Here is a 17277-nt window from a genome sequence, read left to right as displayed (position 1 = left end):
TAGTTGATACATGGGAATTTATAATCTAGAGTTTAAGCATCAAATGGGAGTAGGATTATTTCACCAGGAAGTAGGCTGTTGATGAATTGAGGATGGACACAATCTCTTAACTTTCTGGAGAGGGCAGAGGGGGGTGGCTGTTGGAGGTTCCCCCTATTGCCTTATCAAGGATTGGATGGCTCCTCTGTGATTTGCTCACCAACACGCTCCAAAAAGGAGGTACAAAAAAGGAAGGAACTGGGAGAAGAAGTACCCATGAAACAAAGCATGATGGAATTTAGTACTGAAGTAAGTAACAAGATTACCATTTTCTTTCAGCAGGTCATGATTTTGACCTCTGTTTGAATGTTCTTCAGGAAAGCTAGCTTCATTCATGAAAGCTGCTGTCAGGGTGCATTTCAGTCCTGAAGTGGTTAATAGCATGTGCTTTTCAATGGGGCAACCGAAAGTGTCCTCTTAGTTTATCTGAAGCAGAAATGCTATTCTAGGGGGAAAGAGGACAGGACTAATGCAAAAAGAGCTGTCCATATCACTAACACAGAGCAGAGCTACAGCAGCAGATGTTGAGAGAAAACTGTTTAAGCTGCTGTCATGGGAGTATTCATATTCTTTCAGTGATCCTTACAATTATATTGAAAGGGAGTGGAACAGCATGTCTGTATGGAAGTGTACGTTTTAATTAGATTATTCTTTAATGAAGGGGTATGCATGCTGTGTCCATGCTCAGAAAGGGCCAGGGTTGCCAGACAAAATAGTAATGGGGATATATTTCTGAATCCATGCCTCCAGCTTAAGGCGATTGTTGTTTTCACCTAAATATTGTCCAACTTTCACTGCCTTTGAAAATCAGGCCTAAAAGTCTGATTAACCTTTTGTTCTACACTGGTTTTGCAGTCAAAAGCCTACAAAGGCTTCATAAACTAAGAAGTATTAGTGTGATTAATAACCAGATCCTGATTTCTTTCCTTTCAAGTGAGTGAACTAATATAATGAAACATTCTTCTCTCTAATGTGTAAGTAGGACAACAAAGGCCCATCTGTGGGTATGTTAATTCGAACAATTTAGTGTAATTGCTATTAAGAAAGCTCTTTTCCCCCTCAGTAATTATCTTTTCAATTAGGTGATTTATTACATGTACACACATGGATGCCCTAAGGCTGTCATTAGAGCCAAAATACAGCTTATCAGAGTTGCAACTTCTTTGTCAGAATCCACATGCAGCGTTAATTTCTGGTTCCCTGCTTTGAATTATACTACTGTTTCCTTACTCTCTAATGGTTTTCTTGGAAAACTGAAATAGAATGAAAAAAACAGCTGGTGAAAAGGTTGGATTCATTTTTCAGGAAACTAGCATATTGCCAGTAGAGCACTTTAGAAATCTTATCTTGAAGAACTGGAAAAATACCTGGACACTTGTTGTTTTACATTGAAGTAAAAAGTGCATGGAAGTCCATGGAAAGTCCCTATATTCTTAAAATAAAATGCATATGAGCTTGTAGAAACTAGTACTTGTATGTTGATGGATCAAATTCTATAGTCATATGCTCTGGGGACTTAAAGCTCTTTTCCCTTGGCTTCATCATGATTTAAGATAAATTTTGAGGGTATATTCTGCTCTCCTACATTTGTCCCTAAAATACAGTAATAAATTTCTTTTCTCTGCACGTTGTATATTTATTTTACTACTTTAAAGTAATAAAAGAGCTTAGCTTTGTAAGAAATGCTTTTTATGTTACTTAGCTACTAAGTCAACAACCATCTTTCAAAGAAGTTCTTTTATGATGATCGTACTGAGAAATAAATGTATCTCCAGAAACTGGGCTGGGTTGCTGTTTGGACATTGATTATGTGTTTGAGAAGTGTGGATCTGCAAACTTGTGTTCCAGTAAATTCCACGCAAAAGCACAAAATGAGTTGGACTGATTTTTCCTGCTGCTGTTATGTTAGCTCACAGAAATCAATGGGTCATTTCTTAGAATAAGCAGCTGTTTTTTCTGTAATTTTAGAAAATATTGCAATAGATTAATTAACAATGAAACCTTGTTTTTTGTTTCTTTTGCCCCTTGTTCTCACTAATCATGTTATTATTGAAACAATCAACTATAATCGAGGCAGAAAAATCTGGATATTATATGTTTCTTAGAACAGAGAATATTAATAGTGGTTAACAAGGTACCTATAGTGGAACCAGTTGGAACAGTGTTTTCTGTGGTGTTAGTAGGTAATTGATTGTAATTGATTTTCATAAAGAGAATAAAAGCTGATGTCCGTATATTGAGTCAATTTGGAGATCATTCAGTCAGATGGCACTCCCAGTGAAGCCTAGTATATAAGTACCAGAATGAGTAAAATTTTCATGAATAATGTAAATTATATATTCCAGTCTAAATTTGCAACCTAATTTATTGTGCATATTTTCATGCACTTACTGCATGAAAACATCTATCCAGGCAGATATTTACTAAATAACATTTAATGACTGACCACTAGGTCAGTTTTAATTAAGAAGTTGCCCAGTACTGTGGCAAATTAGTATATAATTGATCTAGAAGACTTGCTTTGCTTAAATGCAGCAAAGTGTCTTAAGTGTGCGTGGGTCTTATTGAAAAGCAACTTGCTCACTTTACATCATAAGGAGACTACTATTTTCTGTTCAGTTTTATTGCTTAGTAATTTAACCAAAGTCGATTGGTTTTTGATAAACGTAGAGACTGAATTTCAGAGCTAAATGCAGAAGTCTCCTTCAGAAATTTACCTTTCCACAGTGCTCCGGGCCAGAATCACTGTCTCAAACTGTTGAGATTGCTTGTGTCCTCTGGCACCAGACACTTGAGACAGAGAGGGTGAGACAGGCTGCAGTACTTTGTAGCCACAAGTTTATTCTAAATATTTCAGTGAAGCTACCAAGGCTGTGGTGGTTTGACTAGAAGCTCCTGCTTCTACAACTTCCCATTCTTGGTCCAAAATTCATAAGAACCTTCTGGATATCATGACTGTCCCAGCTAGAAGCTGTTGCATATTTACTTTTTATACCTTGTCATATGTTTTCTTAAAAATTGTGAAATTAAACATTGTTTTCTTCTTTTAGTGCATGTAATGTGACTTTGAAAATCTGAAATGTTCATTGTCTTTTGAGTCAAATTTATTCATGTAATCAAAAATCACCTCAAATTTGTAACACAGAAAACTCAATGATACAAGTGAGATCTATTCTTTCAAAAGAGATATTTTTTTAATTAATACTAAATCACTTCTTAGCATTCTTCAGCCTTATTTATGAAAATTCTAAATGCATTTTAGGTACTTCAACATAAAATAGTTATAAAACTCAAACCCTGGTCCAATTTTGATAGTGGAATTTGCCATTTCAAAGTTACCAGTGCTCCAGAAAACAAAGTTCACCACATTATTTACGTCAATGGTAGCAATGGTTTCTTTCAAAAAACAAATTACGGACTGTTTTTGTTTGCATTTGCATTGTTCGAAATTCTTACTGTGACCCCTGACTTTTCTGAATTTGTAGACTGTTTTTCTTGAGTAAAAATGTTTTCTTTAAAATGAGTAGATAGACTTAAATAATGTAAAGTCAGAAGATTTCAGCTTTGACCAAAACACATTAATAAACTTGCATGTTCAGTTCTAGAATTTTAAGATAATACTTAATGCTCCAAGCTGTGATGATTTTGATGAGCATAAATTCAATGTACTATGCCTGGAAATGAAAGAATGAATTTAATTTTATAGAAATGTTTCAAATTCTTGTATGTCTGTGACCAAATATGGGCATCGCTCACTCTTCAAAAAGGGACTTGCTCCGTGTGTCCGAATGACCTACAAGGCTGAAGGCGGAGAAGGCAGCTTTACACCACCTTAGTGTTTCTGCGTTAGTCCAGCTGGGCCTGGGTGGTCTGAAGAGCTGTTATAATGGTTAACACAGCCAAAACGTAGTGAACTTCTCTTCCTAAATAGTCTTACCAGCTGGAAGCTGCCAAAAGGAAACAGTACAGAACTGATACGCCGTCAGCTTTTGTAGGGTGCTCTGTGGCAAAAAATTCTTTGCTGATCAACAAGTCCTTCTGCAACACTTTGCTTGGCTGTAGTTGGCATCAAGATCTTCACATTGTCTTGGCCTGTCAATGTGTAGAAGAGCAGTAGGCTGTGAAGCTTACTTGTTTAAATGAACATCTTACATTGCTCTCATCTTCCTCCTTCACTTCCACTTGGTTTTGGAGGAGGGTTTGTTGTTTTTTGTTTGTTTGTTTGTTTTTTTAAAGTCCATGGAGATTACTGTGTTCACAGTCACGCACTCCACATGAGCAGACAAGCATTCAGTTAGGAAATAGTTGGTTTAGCTTGCTTTTTTCCCCAGGAAATTCAGTGGCAGTGAGTCATTAACACATTTCATTTTCTGAGAGCAGGCTGACCTGACACCCAGAAGACCTATAAAAATGTGTGGGAAGGTATCAAACACTAACTGTTCTTGTTAAGAGAAACTGTTTTAAGTTCTTCTTAGTGGGAAAGATTGTGGGATAGATTAGCAGCAGTTTGGTTACAGCATCTGGGTTATTTGAAGCTGGGAGCACTGTGGTGGCTCTGGAGGGGAGTGTGGTGGCTGACCTCACCATATATCAAGCTGTGTGCTTAGAAAAAAATATAGGAGGAGCTGAGACACAGCACTCATCTGTATAGTGCTGCAGCATCACTGTCAAGACCTTGGTTATGGCAAAGATTCTGTGAATTTGGATGAACTTGTGAGAGCAGAGTCAACCAACAGGGTTGCTGGGATGGCATGTGGCTTCCTCTGCCATTACCACAGACTGAAAGTATGAGTCAAACTTTCATGGAGATGGACTACCAAACCGAGGAGCACAGCATGCCATGGAACAGTTCCATGTGTTTGACATGTATAATATGGAAGAGTAACAGCAAAGGGTCAGACTGACAGTCAGTGCAGAATGACAATGCTTCTTTCATGCCAGTGACTCATTTATTACCATTGAGAAAGGTCAAGTCATTCCCATTATCAAACATCAACTATTACAAAATCAATGCTTTATTTATTAGTTCTTTATAAATAATGGTGCCTAGCATGAGAATTTATTGCGTAGCCACGCAAGGTGCTGTGTGGAATATCTCCTTGCTTAAACTCTTTTTTTCTGTCTCACTAACGCAGAGGCTTTTTACTGAGGGAACTTCATTATTCTGCTTTTCTCAAAAACTGAAAGTCAATATTGAATTGATCTTTGGAAAGCTTTATTTTTGTGTGTATGGTTTTATAGTACTGCTACATAGCCCCATAGTATTTCCTCTGTGTATATGAAGGTATTTTATCAAATCCCTTCTCAAGAGTGTCATCAGTTCATACTTCGGCACAACAAAAGATTATTCAGGTGTTTTTCTCTAGTTAGTACAATGGAACAAATGAATTCTCATTCCTATACTTATATTTTATGTCTATATACAAGAAATAGAGGGCTGAAAAGAAAAAAAATCTGTTAATCTTGAATCAGATTTCTTTTCCAGCTGCCTGAACAAGTTGATTCCAGTGCAATTTGCATAGCTGGGCTGGTTGGCAAGTGGTAGCAAACATTTTGGATAGGTGGCCTTTTACCGCAGTCTGAAATGAAGTGAAGTAGGTAGTAAATCTGGAAGGGATTTTTTTTTTTCCACCCAAGTTGTTAAATAACCACTATTCTTACATATACATTTGTTTCTTTTGAAAATGTGAAGGGTTGGGGTGTTGTTATGGCTTGTTTCTGAGGAATCCCTAGATAGGCTTGTGTAATTCAGCACAGAGCGTCAGCTCAGTAATTCTATGAGCTCACTGAGAAGATATGACTTGGAAAAGAGGCGTTAAAATACACTATAATTAAGTTATGCTGAGGCATCAGAACATGCACAATGAAGTTAACTTTAAAAAGTGCACAAATTTAGAAAGAAGAATATCTGTATTGGGGACTCTGAAAGGAATGTTCACTGGTATTTAGCTATTTACACATGAGCTGGAACTTAAATGTAGTGGTGCCCACATTAAATAGCAATAACAGCACATGTGGATTGGGTGTTGTATTTTTAAATACTAGACGTACAGGCTCAGTTTATCTGCGAAGAGATTGAATACAGAGGCAATAATGGCAGCATCTGTGAATATTTCCTGCAAAATAATTGAATCATTTGGAAAGAAAGATGCCTGCGTATTCATGAATTATAGGAAGATCCCATTTACCTGCAAATCAGCCACTTCAATAAATAATGCCACGAAACCTTCACTATTAGTAGGCAAAACTCTAGAAGAAGATTCTTCCAGTCTCACCAAGTGTGTCTCCTATGTTCCCATGCCAGTTTTCCTCAGCAATGACATGAGATACAGTTCAGATCTGTAAAAACATGCATAATTTCTGTTTAGATTATATTCAAATTAAATTTGCCCAAAAGTTCACAATTAAAGTTTAAGCTCTGTTAAAAAAAATCATTATAAAATCCAAATACCACAGTTTATCTAGTAGGTATTCAAGATCATTCAGCTAGTTGAAGTCTTTAATCTGTAACTAGAATTTTGTGCCTCCTAACGTTTCACTGTAAATATATTTATATATATATATAGATTTCAGTTCAGTAGTAAGTTATTCAAAGTTGAACAACTGCTTGAGAATTACAACAACAGACACCATTTTTATCTTCTACAACATACAGACATAGTTCTACAAACATAAAAAATATCTGTATCTTTGTAGGATTTTGCTTTCTGTTTTTAGCATGCCTATATACTTTTAGTATTCAAATAATAAAGTTTATCCATATATAGATTTTTAACATTCCTTAAAATTAAGGTGGATTCAAACAATGAGTAAAATTATCATCTAATAAATGCATCATTAATAATTTTAAACATCAAAAATATAAATGCACTTATGCTATTCTATTACTTACCTTGCTTAAATATATGTAGAATGGTAGAATTATTCTCCTAGATAGAATAGGAAAGTGCCAGATTTTTCATGATTACATATATTCAAAGAACAATGTATTTTAATGGTTAACAAATGAGATTTAGTCTTTCCTTGAAAATTAGAGCTATAAAATCCAAGTCAAATTTACATTATTTAAAATAAGTTGTCTGCTATGCTGATTTAAAACTTAAATCCTGTTTTCACTCTACAAAGAATTTCTGCTAATTCTATATGGATATATATTCCAGAAAAAGTGACCAAAAAAGTGATATGTTACATATGTCACCTGGGAGATATCTTCCATTTTTTCCCATTAGTATAGGTTAATTTTCCTATAAATAAAAATGTACACTTTGAATTTGGAAAGGGAAAAAGTTGTTTAAAAATGTCTGGTTATTACAGTGTAGGAAGCAAAGCAATTATTTTCATTATATGTACCAATTTCTCCCACGTTTTTTCTCTTCCTCCAAAATCTTTATGTGCTTTTTGCCTGTGTGTATATATAATTTTGTATTTGTGTAATTTTGTTGAGGATTTTTATTTTTAAATGAACGCAGATATCAAGATTTCCTGTATTCAAGGTAAAGGATACAAGGATACAGTCTCTTCCTCTAACTTATTTCCGACAACAGAGACAGCGCTCATCAAAGCAAGTAGAATTGTTTCATGGTTTAGCATTTGAGGTCCAAATCATCTATGGGTGAAAAATTCAGTAGGGGCTTCTTGAGTGTTCCAGTATTTGCTTTGTATTAGCTTCTGGGTATTTCACAGTCTTCTCTTTCGTCAGGTCTTTGTTGTGCCTGATTTTTGAAAGTAGAGGGTTAGTAATACTTCCTTTCCTCCTGACAACTTTATAGTAGCATCAGTATGTTTCCATTTAGGGATATTTCAATAATATCTGTAGTTTGCTAACTATTAATATTTAAGTTCATTCCTTGTTATACTCACAAATTATAATGGTATTGGAAAAATTATGATCTTCCTTTTGGGATCAGCTGGAACTTTGTAGATGCCTTCAATCATAGGCATAGAAAGAACCTAGTCTGACTAAGAAATGGAAGAAACTTCAAGAAAAAATTTCAAGTGCATCAGAAAAAATCTAGCTTAATAAATATTCTCTATTAGTGCAGTCCTTAAATAAGATATTCCTGTGCTTATATGGGATATAATCCTGCTCAAAGGTTGGATGAGACAAAAGGTAGACTGCTGTAGGAGAATATTTCAGATGTTTTTTGTGCTCTTTTCTTATACCATTCTCCTTTTTTAATAGTCCACTCCCTCTGAGGTTAGAAAGTCATGTAGTCTGGGAATTTCACTTGAAAATTCCTTTGAGGCAAAGCTGATCCTTTGTAATTCATGTGGTTTCCATCACATTTCATCCGAAGTTGTAGTATATAAATTATCACTCTCTGTCACACATAGCTAAGTGCATAGAAGAGAAGTTTATCCAGGTGGTGTCAAGATACTATATTAGGTATAGCACTGGAAGAGCTGAGGGGGATAAGCTGACCACTAAGTATTTGGAAAAAAATGCAGCTGGTATAGTAACTGCTAGAGTCTGCTGTACTGTGCACTCCTGTGTAGTGGGACAAGTAGCCAAACTTGTGGAGAAAAATTAAGAAAAAACGTTCTTTCTATAGGTTTCCAAAAGCAAACTCCAGCCCATCTGTCATATTTTGTATATTCCACTTCTTACCCTCATTGATTGTGTTGAATTAGGCAGCAGTATACAACAAGGTGAAATAAAATGGTGATGGTTTTATAAGAGCCAAGAGGAAAGATAATAAATATTGTATATTTTAGATAAAATGATCAATAATACCTGATTTTCAAGGAGCTAGCAGGAATATCTGACTTCCACTTGAGGTTTGCCCAGCAAGGTAGGCATTTTTTCCTAGCCTTAAGGATAGGGAGGGAAGTCTTATGTAAAAACAATACACATAAACATTTTTAAGTAGGTCTATTTCAATGTACTCTCTCAATTTTTCTGCAAGAGGAGACATGGAAATTTATGATAGAGGTAATTATGGATTAGATGGGCTTTTATTTTTATTTTTATCATTATTTTAATGTTTTGTTTATCAGTCCGAGCTATGTTGTTGCTCTCCCCTGATATAAAATCCTGGCTGACTTAGAGATGGTATCCAGATGATTGTCAGACAGGTCCTGTTCTAAGAGTAAGTGAATTACAGATGCAACCCCAAGTATGATACAGGCTTGAGGTCCAATGCTTGTGTCATGGGAGAATGATTCAGTGAGACCCTGAAAGGGACACTTGTGTGGGTGGCCTCATAACAGCAAACTTTATCAAAGTAATTGTCAGTTGTTGCAAAGTTGTGTTCCCACAGATACATGTTTTTTCATGTCACATGTGTTCTGTGCTTCCTGAAGCATATTCTTGTTATCAAGACTGTAAGCTCTTTAGACTAGAGACGATATTTTTGCATTGTGCTTCTTGCAGCACAATGAACCTTTGAGCAGTGTTGAATACAAATACTAATAAAAACTGTAGTAAAATGTGTTAAGCAATGTTCCACCCTGCATAAAATATATACTACATCGCTTTAAATTTGTCTCTGTGAACATTCTTGTGAACTGTGTTTGGCTGCACAAGCAATCATCTAGTCAGGAAAAGAGGGGTTGATAAGCCAGCCAAAGTGTATTTGTTTTTTTTAATTCAAAGTATTCAAGAATGATGTATAAATGTAATTTTGTTTCTGTTATGTTCTCAGCAGTGTTTTAAAAGGTTATAAATCAAATGTCAGTATGGGAAAAAGTGTTGATTAGAGTGTTAACTTGTAACAGTCCTCCTACACATTTTTTTTAAAAAGGGTAACTAAAGAGAAGTATTAATACATGTTTCAGCATCTGATTATTTTCAATTTTCCCACAGATATCAATGAGTGTCAGCTACAGGGAGTATGCCCTAATGGTGAGTGCTTGAATACCATGGGCAGTTATAGATGTACCTGCAAAATGGGATTTGTGCCAGATCCTACCCTGTCAAGATGCATACGTAAGTAATGGTGCTAAGCTAACAGATACTTAGTTGCATTTTAGATGAAGATTTATTTGACCAGGCCTGACTATTTTAATCTGTCACCTTTTATTTGCTGTCCCCATCTCATCTTCTCAGTTTATTCACTTTACGTAGTCAGTCTCAGTGCTCATTCCTCTTTTCTGTCTCTTGTCCTGGAAACGTTGGTTTCCCCTAGTGGCTGCCCAAGACCTTTGCTATGTTTTCCTGGCTTGTCACAAAAAACCTTCAAGGCCACATCCAGCCTCCTGATACATTCAGTCTTTCTCAGTAGTTTGGAGTTCTCCTTCCCACATATTTTTTTCTCCCATCTCTGCTACTTCCCAAGCCAAAATCATCTTTGTGTCCTGCTCTCCCCTCTTCCACCTCTGCAGCTTTGATCTGAGTAGTTTCCATTACTAAACATTTAGCCCAGGTTGATATTTGGCACATTTTCCTTCTCATTAAAAAGGATTAAAAATTAAGAAAGAATTAGGAAAAAGAAAAAGTTATGAACAGCATGAATGCAAATATTTGCCTATACTAGTCAGCTTTTACTTTGAGATCAACTACCTCTGCAAGACGAAAAGATGATGTAGTGAAAAACTAAGTTTTTCACTTTACATTTTCTGCAAAGAATATGTACAAGTGAAAAATCGCTAGTCTCCTAAGCTTCTTCTCTGAGTTGTCTTCATATTTATAAAATATGGTCTTGAGATACAGGTGAATTCTTTCTTTTTTTTTTCCCCAGCATAATTATCCAATGCTACTAGTTAATGACACTCAATTACTGAGAATGTTTCTTAGCAGTTTGGAGAACTTCATATCACTTTTCAGTTGAACACCAGAAAAAAAGGAGTTGGTTGTTAGTTTTTGATTTTACTTTTATGTGTCATGTTGAAAATCAGGTAGTCTTTGTATTTTTAAGTGAACAAATTACCCAAAACTGTTAACCATATGTTAATTTGGATGCATAAATTAGAAAGCTGGATGGGTCTTAGCTTTCTCATACTAGTCATAGCTTATGGCCTTTGGCTCTTCCACATTAAAACTAAGTGTAACAAAATGTAAATATGTAATTGTCTCTTTTTTAAAAAAAGTGTCATGTATGATACTTAGTGGTTTTGCAGTCTCACTGACATAGCCTACTTCTGGATGAATGTTCTAGTGGGTATGTAGCTTGACACAACTGTGTAATGCCAGTGATTGATCTACAGCAACTGGACTTGTGGACAAGTGAGATAGCTGATTCTAACTCTATTGTGGCAGCATGGCAACTTTGGAATTATTTTTTTTCTTTAAAATACTTATCCTTGGTCTAGGATGAGTTTGAATTCAGGAGTGTTTGATGCAAAATAAGATTTTTTTTTTTTTATTGTGTTGTGATTCTCGTTTGAGATAGGTGTTTGAAGTAAACCTTCTGCAGACAGTAATATTAATCCGTTTAACTGGTGTTGGAAATCTCATGGTGTTTCTCTATTTTTCTTTTTGCCTGAATAGTAGCATCCTCTCTTTCACTTTCATTGCAGCTGATAATCCTGTAGTTGCTGAAGAGAAAGGACCCTGCTACCGGTTTGTCAGTGCAGGAAAGCAATGCATGCATCCTCTTTCTGTTCAGCTCAGCAAGCAGCTTTGCTGTTGCAGTGTTGGCAAAGCCTGGGGCCCGCACTGTGAGAAGTGTCCACTTCCAGGAACAGGTGAGAACATCCTATTAAAAATACGAACTCTTCCCCCCACCCTACGTTTGTTATGCATGCTTTAAAATACCCCCCACACTATATATTATAGATATAGGGAAATTAACCCAAAATCTAGTTAATACTCCTCAGGTATTAAAGGCTCTGGTGAAAGGATGGCAGCTTTTGAGAGTTAGGTTACAGAACAACGTGGGTTGTAGTTTATATTACAGTTAGTAGGATATGCATGGTAGTATCTTTTCTTTCTCACCTTCCTCCATGTCTTTACCATCCATTTTGAGAGCTGTGCTAAGGATGGTGTTGCCTTCTTAACAATAAAAACTTGTAGTTAAACATTTCATATCAACTTTCACTTAAACAATTCCTTACTTGTTACATAAAGCTCATTTGTATTATCAGTTCCCTTGGAGTTCTACTGTTTTTAAAGTATATAAGGATTCTGAAAATACCAGCTTGCTTGGTCACGACCCTCATTTAGGCTGCTTATAGATTAAGATACCACATATCGTAGATACTGATTGCTGCTTTTAAGTACTTTCTATTCCCCAATTTTGCTTAAAACTTAAATGTCCATGGATTCTTTGGTATATATTAATTTAATTTTATCTTTTTGTCCGAATGTATGATCAAATGAATCTTCTTTAAAAACATAATTGCTTGTTGCAATGTCCAGCGTCTTCAGTATTTTTAGCATAGGTATTTGTAATGGCAATCCACTGTGCTTACTTGAATTTTCTGCTGCAAATGTCACTGCCATGATACAGGTCATGTACTTCTTTGAAGTATTTCAGAATGATTTACATTGTCAAAAACAGCTAGCTGCTTTAAGAAATCCACAACTAGCATTAGAGACGTGATGAGAGCAGCAGATTCCCTACTTTTTTTAAGTTGGACTTACAGAAATGAAAGTGACCAACATTTTAGAGCATTTCAATTGATTTTTAAAGCCACTGTTTCCTGCATGACCGTTGGGTCACTAGATCACTGAGCAGGATTTTAAAACTCCAGTCACTTTCAGATAAATAATATTTCTATGGATTGTAATGGAGAAAAAAATATATTCTCATGAGATGACTCACAATTTAAATGCAGGTACTTTACATACATGAGAATATTGCATGAGGCTTCCTGCTCAATTATGTATGTTATGGAGCAGAGAATATACCCTTTTGTTGACTGCTCTCTAGTCACAAGAAATATACCGAATATCATATGGAATTGGTTTTGTCAGTGATTTTTTTTTTTCCTTAATGAAAAGACTTTGGAGAGAAAATCTGTGAGTAGAAAATTCTGATGAGCTTTTCCCATTTAATGATTACTTTCATGATTTAAAAACGTGTTCCTTTCTGTAACAGGTTAAATTCATAATGTTTCAGAGTTTTCTATGAAAAATGTGTGAAAGTGGGATACTCCAGAATGGGGTAATGTATTTACCGTAGCATCCCATGTTAATTTAAAACTCATGATCTCACTCCCTGATAGCTTCTAAAATATTCGTAATAGAGTAAATCATCTTCTAAAGAAACAAACACTGAGACCAGATGTGTATGGCCAGGTTTTGAGAGCACTTGTCAGAGCTGTGGTAGAATAAGGTTCACTTTTCTATTTTGCATTTGAAAGAATATGACCTCAGGCAAGTTTACCTAAAACCTGAGTATGCATCTGAAGGGACAGACATCAAGTTTTCTCTGTCTTCCTCCTTTGACCAGAATTCCCACCCTCATTTGGGCATTTTTGTGGAAGATTTTGATATTAGCATATCCCGACAAAAAGTATTTCATCATTCTGGATCCACTGAATTTAATCAGTTCGTTCAACCTTCATGTTTTCTATTACTAAGACGCTATGAGAACCCATTATACAATTACTGCATACTGCAATTTCATGTATAATTTAATGAATTTATCTGTGGAGTACCTATATGTACTACCTTGTGGTTTTATTTTAGATGCTAATTCATTTTAAAATCCTGATATGTTCAAAGCAGAATTTGTGAACTTAGCAATGCCCCACTCCACACATCTCTTACAAAGCTGTAAGAAATCACATTGGGCACATGGAAGACTAAATGTTCAGTATTTCATCCCATAAAATGTGGCTTAACCTAGAGTAATAAGGACAATGAAGCACTGTCCCCTCAAGACTCCTTAAGGTCTCCCTGTCCCTGAGAGGAGCAAAGCTATTATCTTTGGTGGGGAGGAAGACTGACCTATATTTCTTTTTCATTTTGACCTTCCCGTAGGATTGCAAACCCTGATATTTATGTAGAGCAGCTGCAGAGATCAGAGCAGGTGCTGCTGCCTGACTTTCATTACTTTTCTCTTTGGCAGCTTTAGAAATGAGATTATTTCCCCTCTCTTTCACTGGTGATTTGGCTTTTTTGTGATCCCCAACTTGTTTTTACCCAGCCTTTTTCAATTCAGTGGAATTTGGATCAGGGCTGGTATGAGACCTCTCATGTAGTCAGATGGGATCCTGTGAATCAATGTTTTTACTGGTTGATAGTCTTCTGCTCCTCTAGTACAAGGGTGATGAGCTTTTTTCCTTAGGTTTCTGCAAAAAAGAGAATTATAGCAATAATGATCTTCATGCCTTATGCAATAAAGATGATAATGACAGTTTGCATATTTAAATTAATACTCAGAAAGAATATATTGTTTGAAGTGGATTAATACCAAAAAAATATGATATAATGATAGATTAAGCATAACTGAAGAAAGATGGTAAACTGGAGTGGAAACCTCCGAGAAAAAACAGCCGGAACATTCTTTTGGGAGAATGCTCAGTCATATTAGCATGCAATGCATAGCTTGTCTATAAGCAGTTTTTTGTAAAAATGTATATACAATATGAGTTGAAATTTATTAGTGGTAGTCATTATATTTTCCACTATGTCAACATATTGCACTTTTAGACTCCTAAAAGGAATATTTTCCCATCCCAAATCTAGCTGCTTTTAAGGAAATCTGCCCTGGTGGAATGGGTTATACGGTTTCTGGCCCTCACAGAAACAAGCTATATCATCACCCAGCAGTTAGAGTACAGCCACCTGTCATTGGCAAGACCCCGATTACTCAACCTGTTGCTAAAGGTACTTCTCCTCCACCTCTCCCAGCAAAGGAAGAGCCAGTGGAGGCACTGACCTTCTCACAGAAAAGTGAGACTGAGATGGCTGTGCAAGAAGGTGAGAGTGGGAAAATTTAGTCTTTCTATGTTTCTGTGCATGTGTCTTCAATGGTATGTTTCTTTGAGTAGTAGCTGCATACAGTGCAGGACAGAGAGGCATCACTTCCCACAGCAGAGCGTTCCATGTCATGGAGTGTATTGCATTACATGATTTACTTCTGAAATTTTAGGTCCTACAAGATGCTGAGAACACCATGAAGAGAGAGATACTGCTTTAATCTCATTAATTTTTATGATAAGAAACAGTACATATATGTTGTAAGACTTTTAAAAAATATTTATAAATAAAATTATATATTGTTAAATTAAAAAAGGCAAATTGCAAGGGAAAATAAGAACTTACATGAAATTCCTACTGCTCCTTCCCAGAAAAAAAAGTCACTTTAGTGAAGGAAAAAAACTCCAAACCATTCTTGCTTGCTTAAAGAAAAGGCAAAATTTAAAACTTGATTTTTTTTACGATAAATTCTTGCAAATTTGTTAATGATAAGTTATATATCATTATTATATTAATTTACCTTGAAAATATTTCCAGATGTTGATATTCCTTTGAAGGAATTGAAAAAGTTGAATCAGTGAGTTAATAACCTGTGAGTTTGTCAGATTGTTTCTAAGAAAACAGGTAAACAATTGAGAAACCTACAAGGCAGCTGAATACTGAGTAAATAAGTATTGGATAGTGTGTAGAATCTTATTCTAGTTCAGGTTAATTTGTACACTTGTTTCAGGAGCATTACTTCAAGTTTGCACTGTTTTGGTATGAGGTTAGAGCCTGAAATTTTTTTGCGATAGCAACAACCACCTTCAAATGTGATAAAATACATAAGTGATTGTTTTTGTGAAAACTGATTAATTTTCCTTTTTCTTTCTGGTTTTAGTGGCAACTGCAGCTCCTGATCAGGTAAAACATGATGTGATTTATCTAGGAATTAAAATGCAGACCATGTGTACAAGATATGATACGGATAACTCTGAAAGGATTTAGGATTTGTGATGAACAAACAACTCACTGTGGACTTACTGTGCAAACCCTGAGGCAAAAAGAGCTCATGTTATTATTATATACAACAACAGGCAGGTAGTGAGGTACAGGAAAGAGGTTGCTTTAACCTATCTTAAAGGCATTTGGTGGAGGGTCTAGTATATATTGTTCTATCCCATTCTGGAGACTGTATTTTAACAAGGATAATGAAAAATGCAGACAATATGAAGAAAAGACACAGATACTGACAGTTAGATAAAATGAATCAGAGAGAAATAGTATGGAGCTTTGAGAAGCATTTGTGAGAACTGCTTATGAGACTTGTATTAGTGCCTAAGCTGGTTTTTTTAGGGTTCCTGTGTATTCAGTGGAGAAGAGGGAGTGTATGTGTGTTAAGTCCTCCATTCTGGAGGTTTCAGGTTCTCTATGCTGAAGATAATGGGATTTGTTGTGGATAGCTGCAGCTGTACTTCATTTATTTTCCTAAAGATTTACAAGCATCTAACATTTCTGTGAAAATAAGATGATTGGTGCAACAGATAAGAGAGAACCTTTCACAGTGGTCAGAGACTTAGATGTGATTATATACTTTTCTGTGGTGCTGAACTGCAATTAAATGCTACTCTAAATGAATAAAGACCAGAGAATGGGAGAATTATGGAGGGACAAAGCCAAAGAAGCTCCGTGAAATGGCTGCTTCAAATAAAATCAGTGTTAAATTGTATGCTGTTGTATAAACAGAGTATTTGACGTTCATTCAGGTTTAAATTGATGGTGATTAATGATCTGCTATCAAAAGCCACTCATGAGAATGTTAGCAGTTTCTCAAGCCAGCAGTTTGTGGATTGTTATGATAGATGAATTAAGGGAATGTTTTCAGAATGTTATTTTTTAAATCTTTCTTCCAGGAATTAGCTTCCCTTGATCAAGAAAAGCAGCCTTATCTAGAGCCTGGGCAGCCTCAGCTTTCTCCTGGAATTTCAACAATTAACCTGCATCCACAGTTTCCAGGTAATTTATTTTGACTTTTCTTTCAGTATGAGAGAGTGCTTACAGTTCTTCAAAGAATGGTGAAGTAGCAATTGTAATAGCGGTTAATGAAAAATTGATTGAAGCTTCAGAAGCAATTTCTCCATCATAAAAAAAAAAAAATCATGGAAGAAGAAGTGGGAGGAACGGAATAGAGGTTGGCATTGGCTAGGTGACTTGTTAGGTGGCAAAGATATATTTTAAGCAAAAGTGATATCTTGGATTATGTACATGAGAATTTCAGTGTCCCCCCTTTCAAGGGGAAACTGTAGTTTATGCTTAACTTTTGCTGCAAAAGTTTTATGACTGTGTTTGCTTTCTTTAGCACCTCGGGGGTAGAATGATGAGAAACCAAATTATATTGTTTTTTCTACTCCGAATCAAAGCAGAATAAAAAATTAAAATCTCCATAATGT

The 17277-nt window shown here is 35.7% G+C and overlaps 1 protein-coding gene across 9 annotated transcripts in view; it reads left to right on the top strand.

The window, feature by feature from the left end:
• LTBP1 (latent transforming growth factor beta binding protein 1) overlaps positions 1 to 17277 on the top strand; it is a 192850-nt gene that overhangs the window by 111532 nt on the left and 64041 nt on the right. For 6 of the 9 annotated variants that reach the window (XM_027641572.1, XM_027641576.1, XM_027641571.1 and 3 more), the window contains 5 exons: positions 9845 to 9967; positions 11497 to 11664; positions 14615 to 14848; positions 15729 to 15751; positions 16741 to 16843. In XM_027641572.1, coding sequence (XP_027497373.1) covers positions 9845 to 9967; positions 11497 to 11664; positions 14615 to 14848; positions 15729 to 15751; positions 16741 to 16843 — 651 coding nt within the window. The remainder of the gene's footprint in view (positions 1 to 9844; positions 9968 to 11496; positions 11665 to 14614; positions 14849 to 15728; positions 15752 to 16740; positions 16844 to 17277) is intronic. The other 3 variants (XM_027641575.1, XM_027641580.1, XM_027641577.1) reach the window with 2 other exon arrangements.

The sequence above is a fragment of the Corapipo altera genome, unplaced genomic scaffold (assembly GCF_003945725.1).
Source record: "Corapipo altera isolate COAL_440 unplaced genomic scaffold, ASM394572v1 48b, whole genome shotgun sequence".
Taxonomy (NCBI): Eukaryota; Metazoa; Chordata; class Aves; order Passeriformes; family Pipridae; genus Corapipo; species Corapipo altera.
Note: the sequence above shows the minus strand (reverse complement) of the source record. Positions and strands in the feature narration are given on the sequence as shown.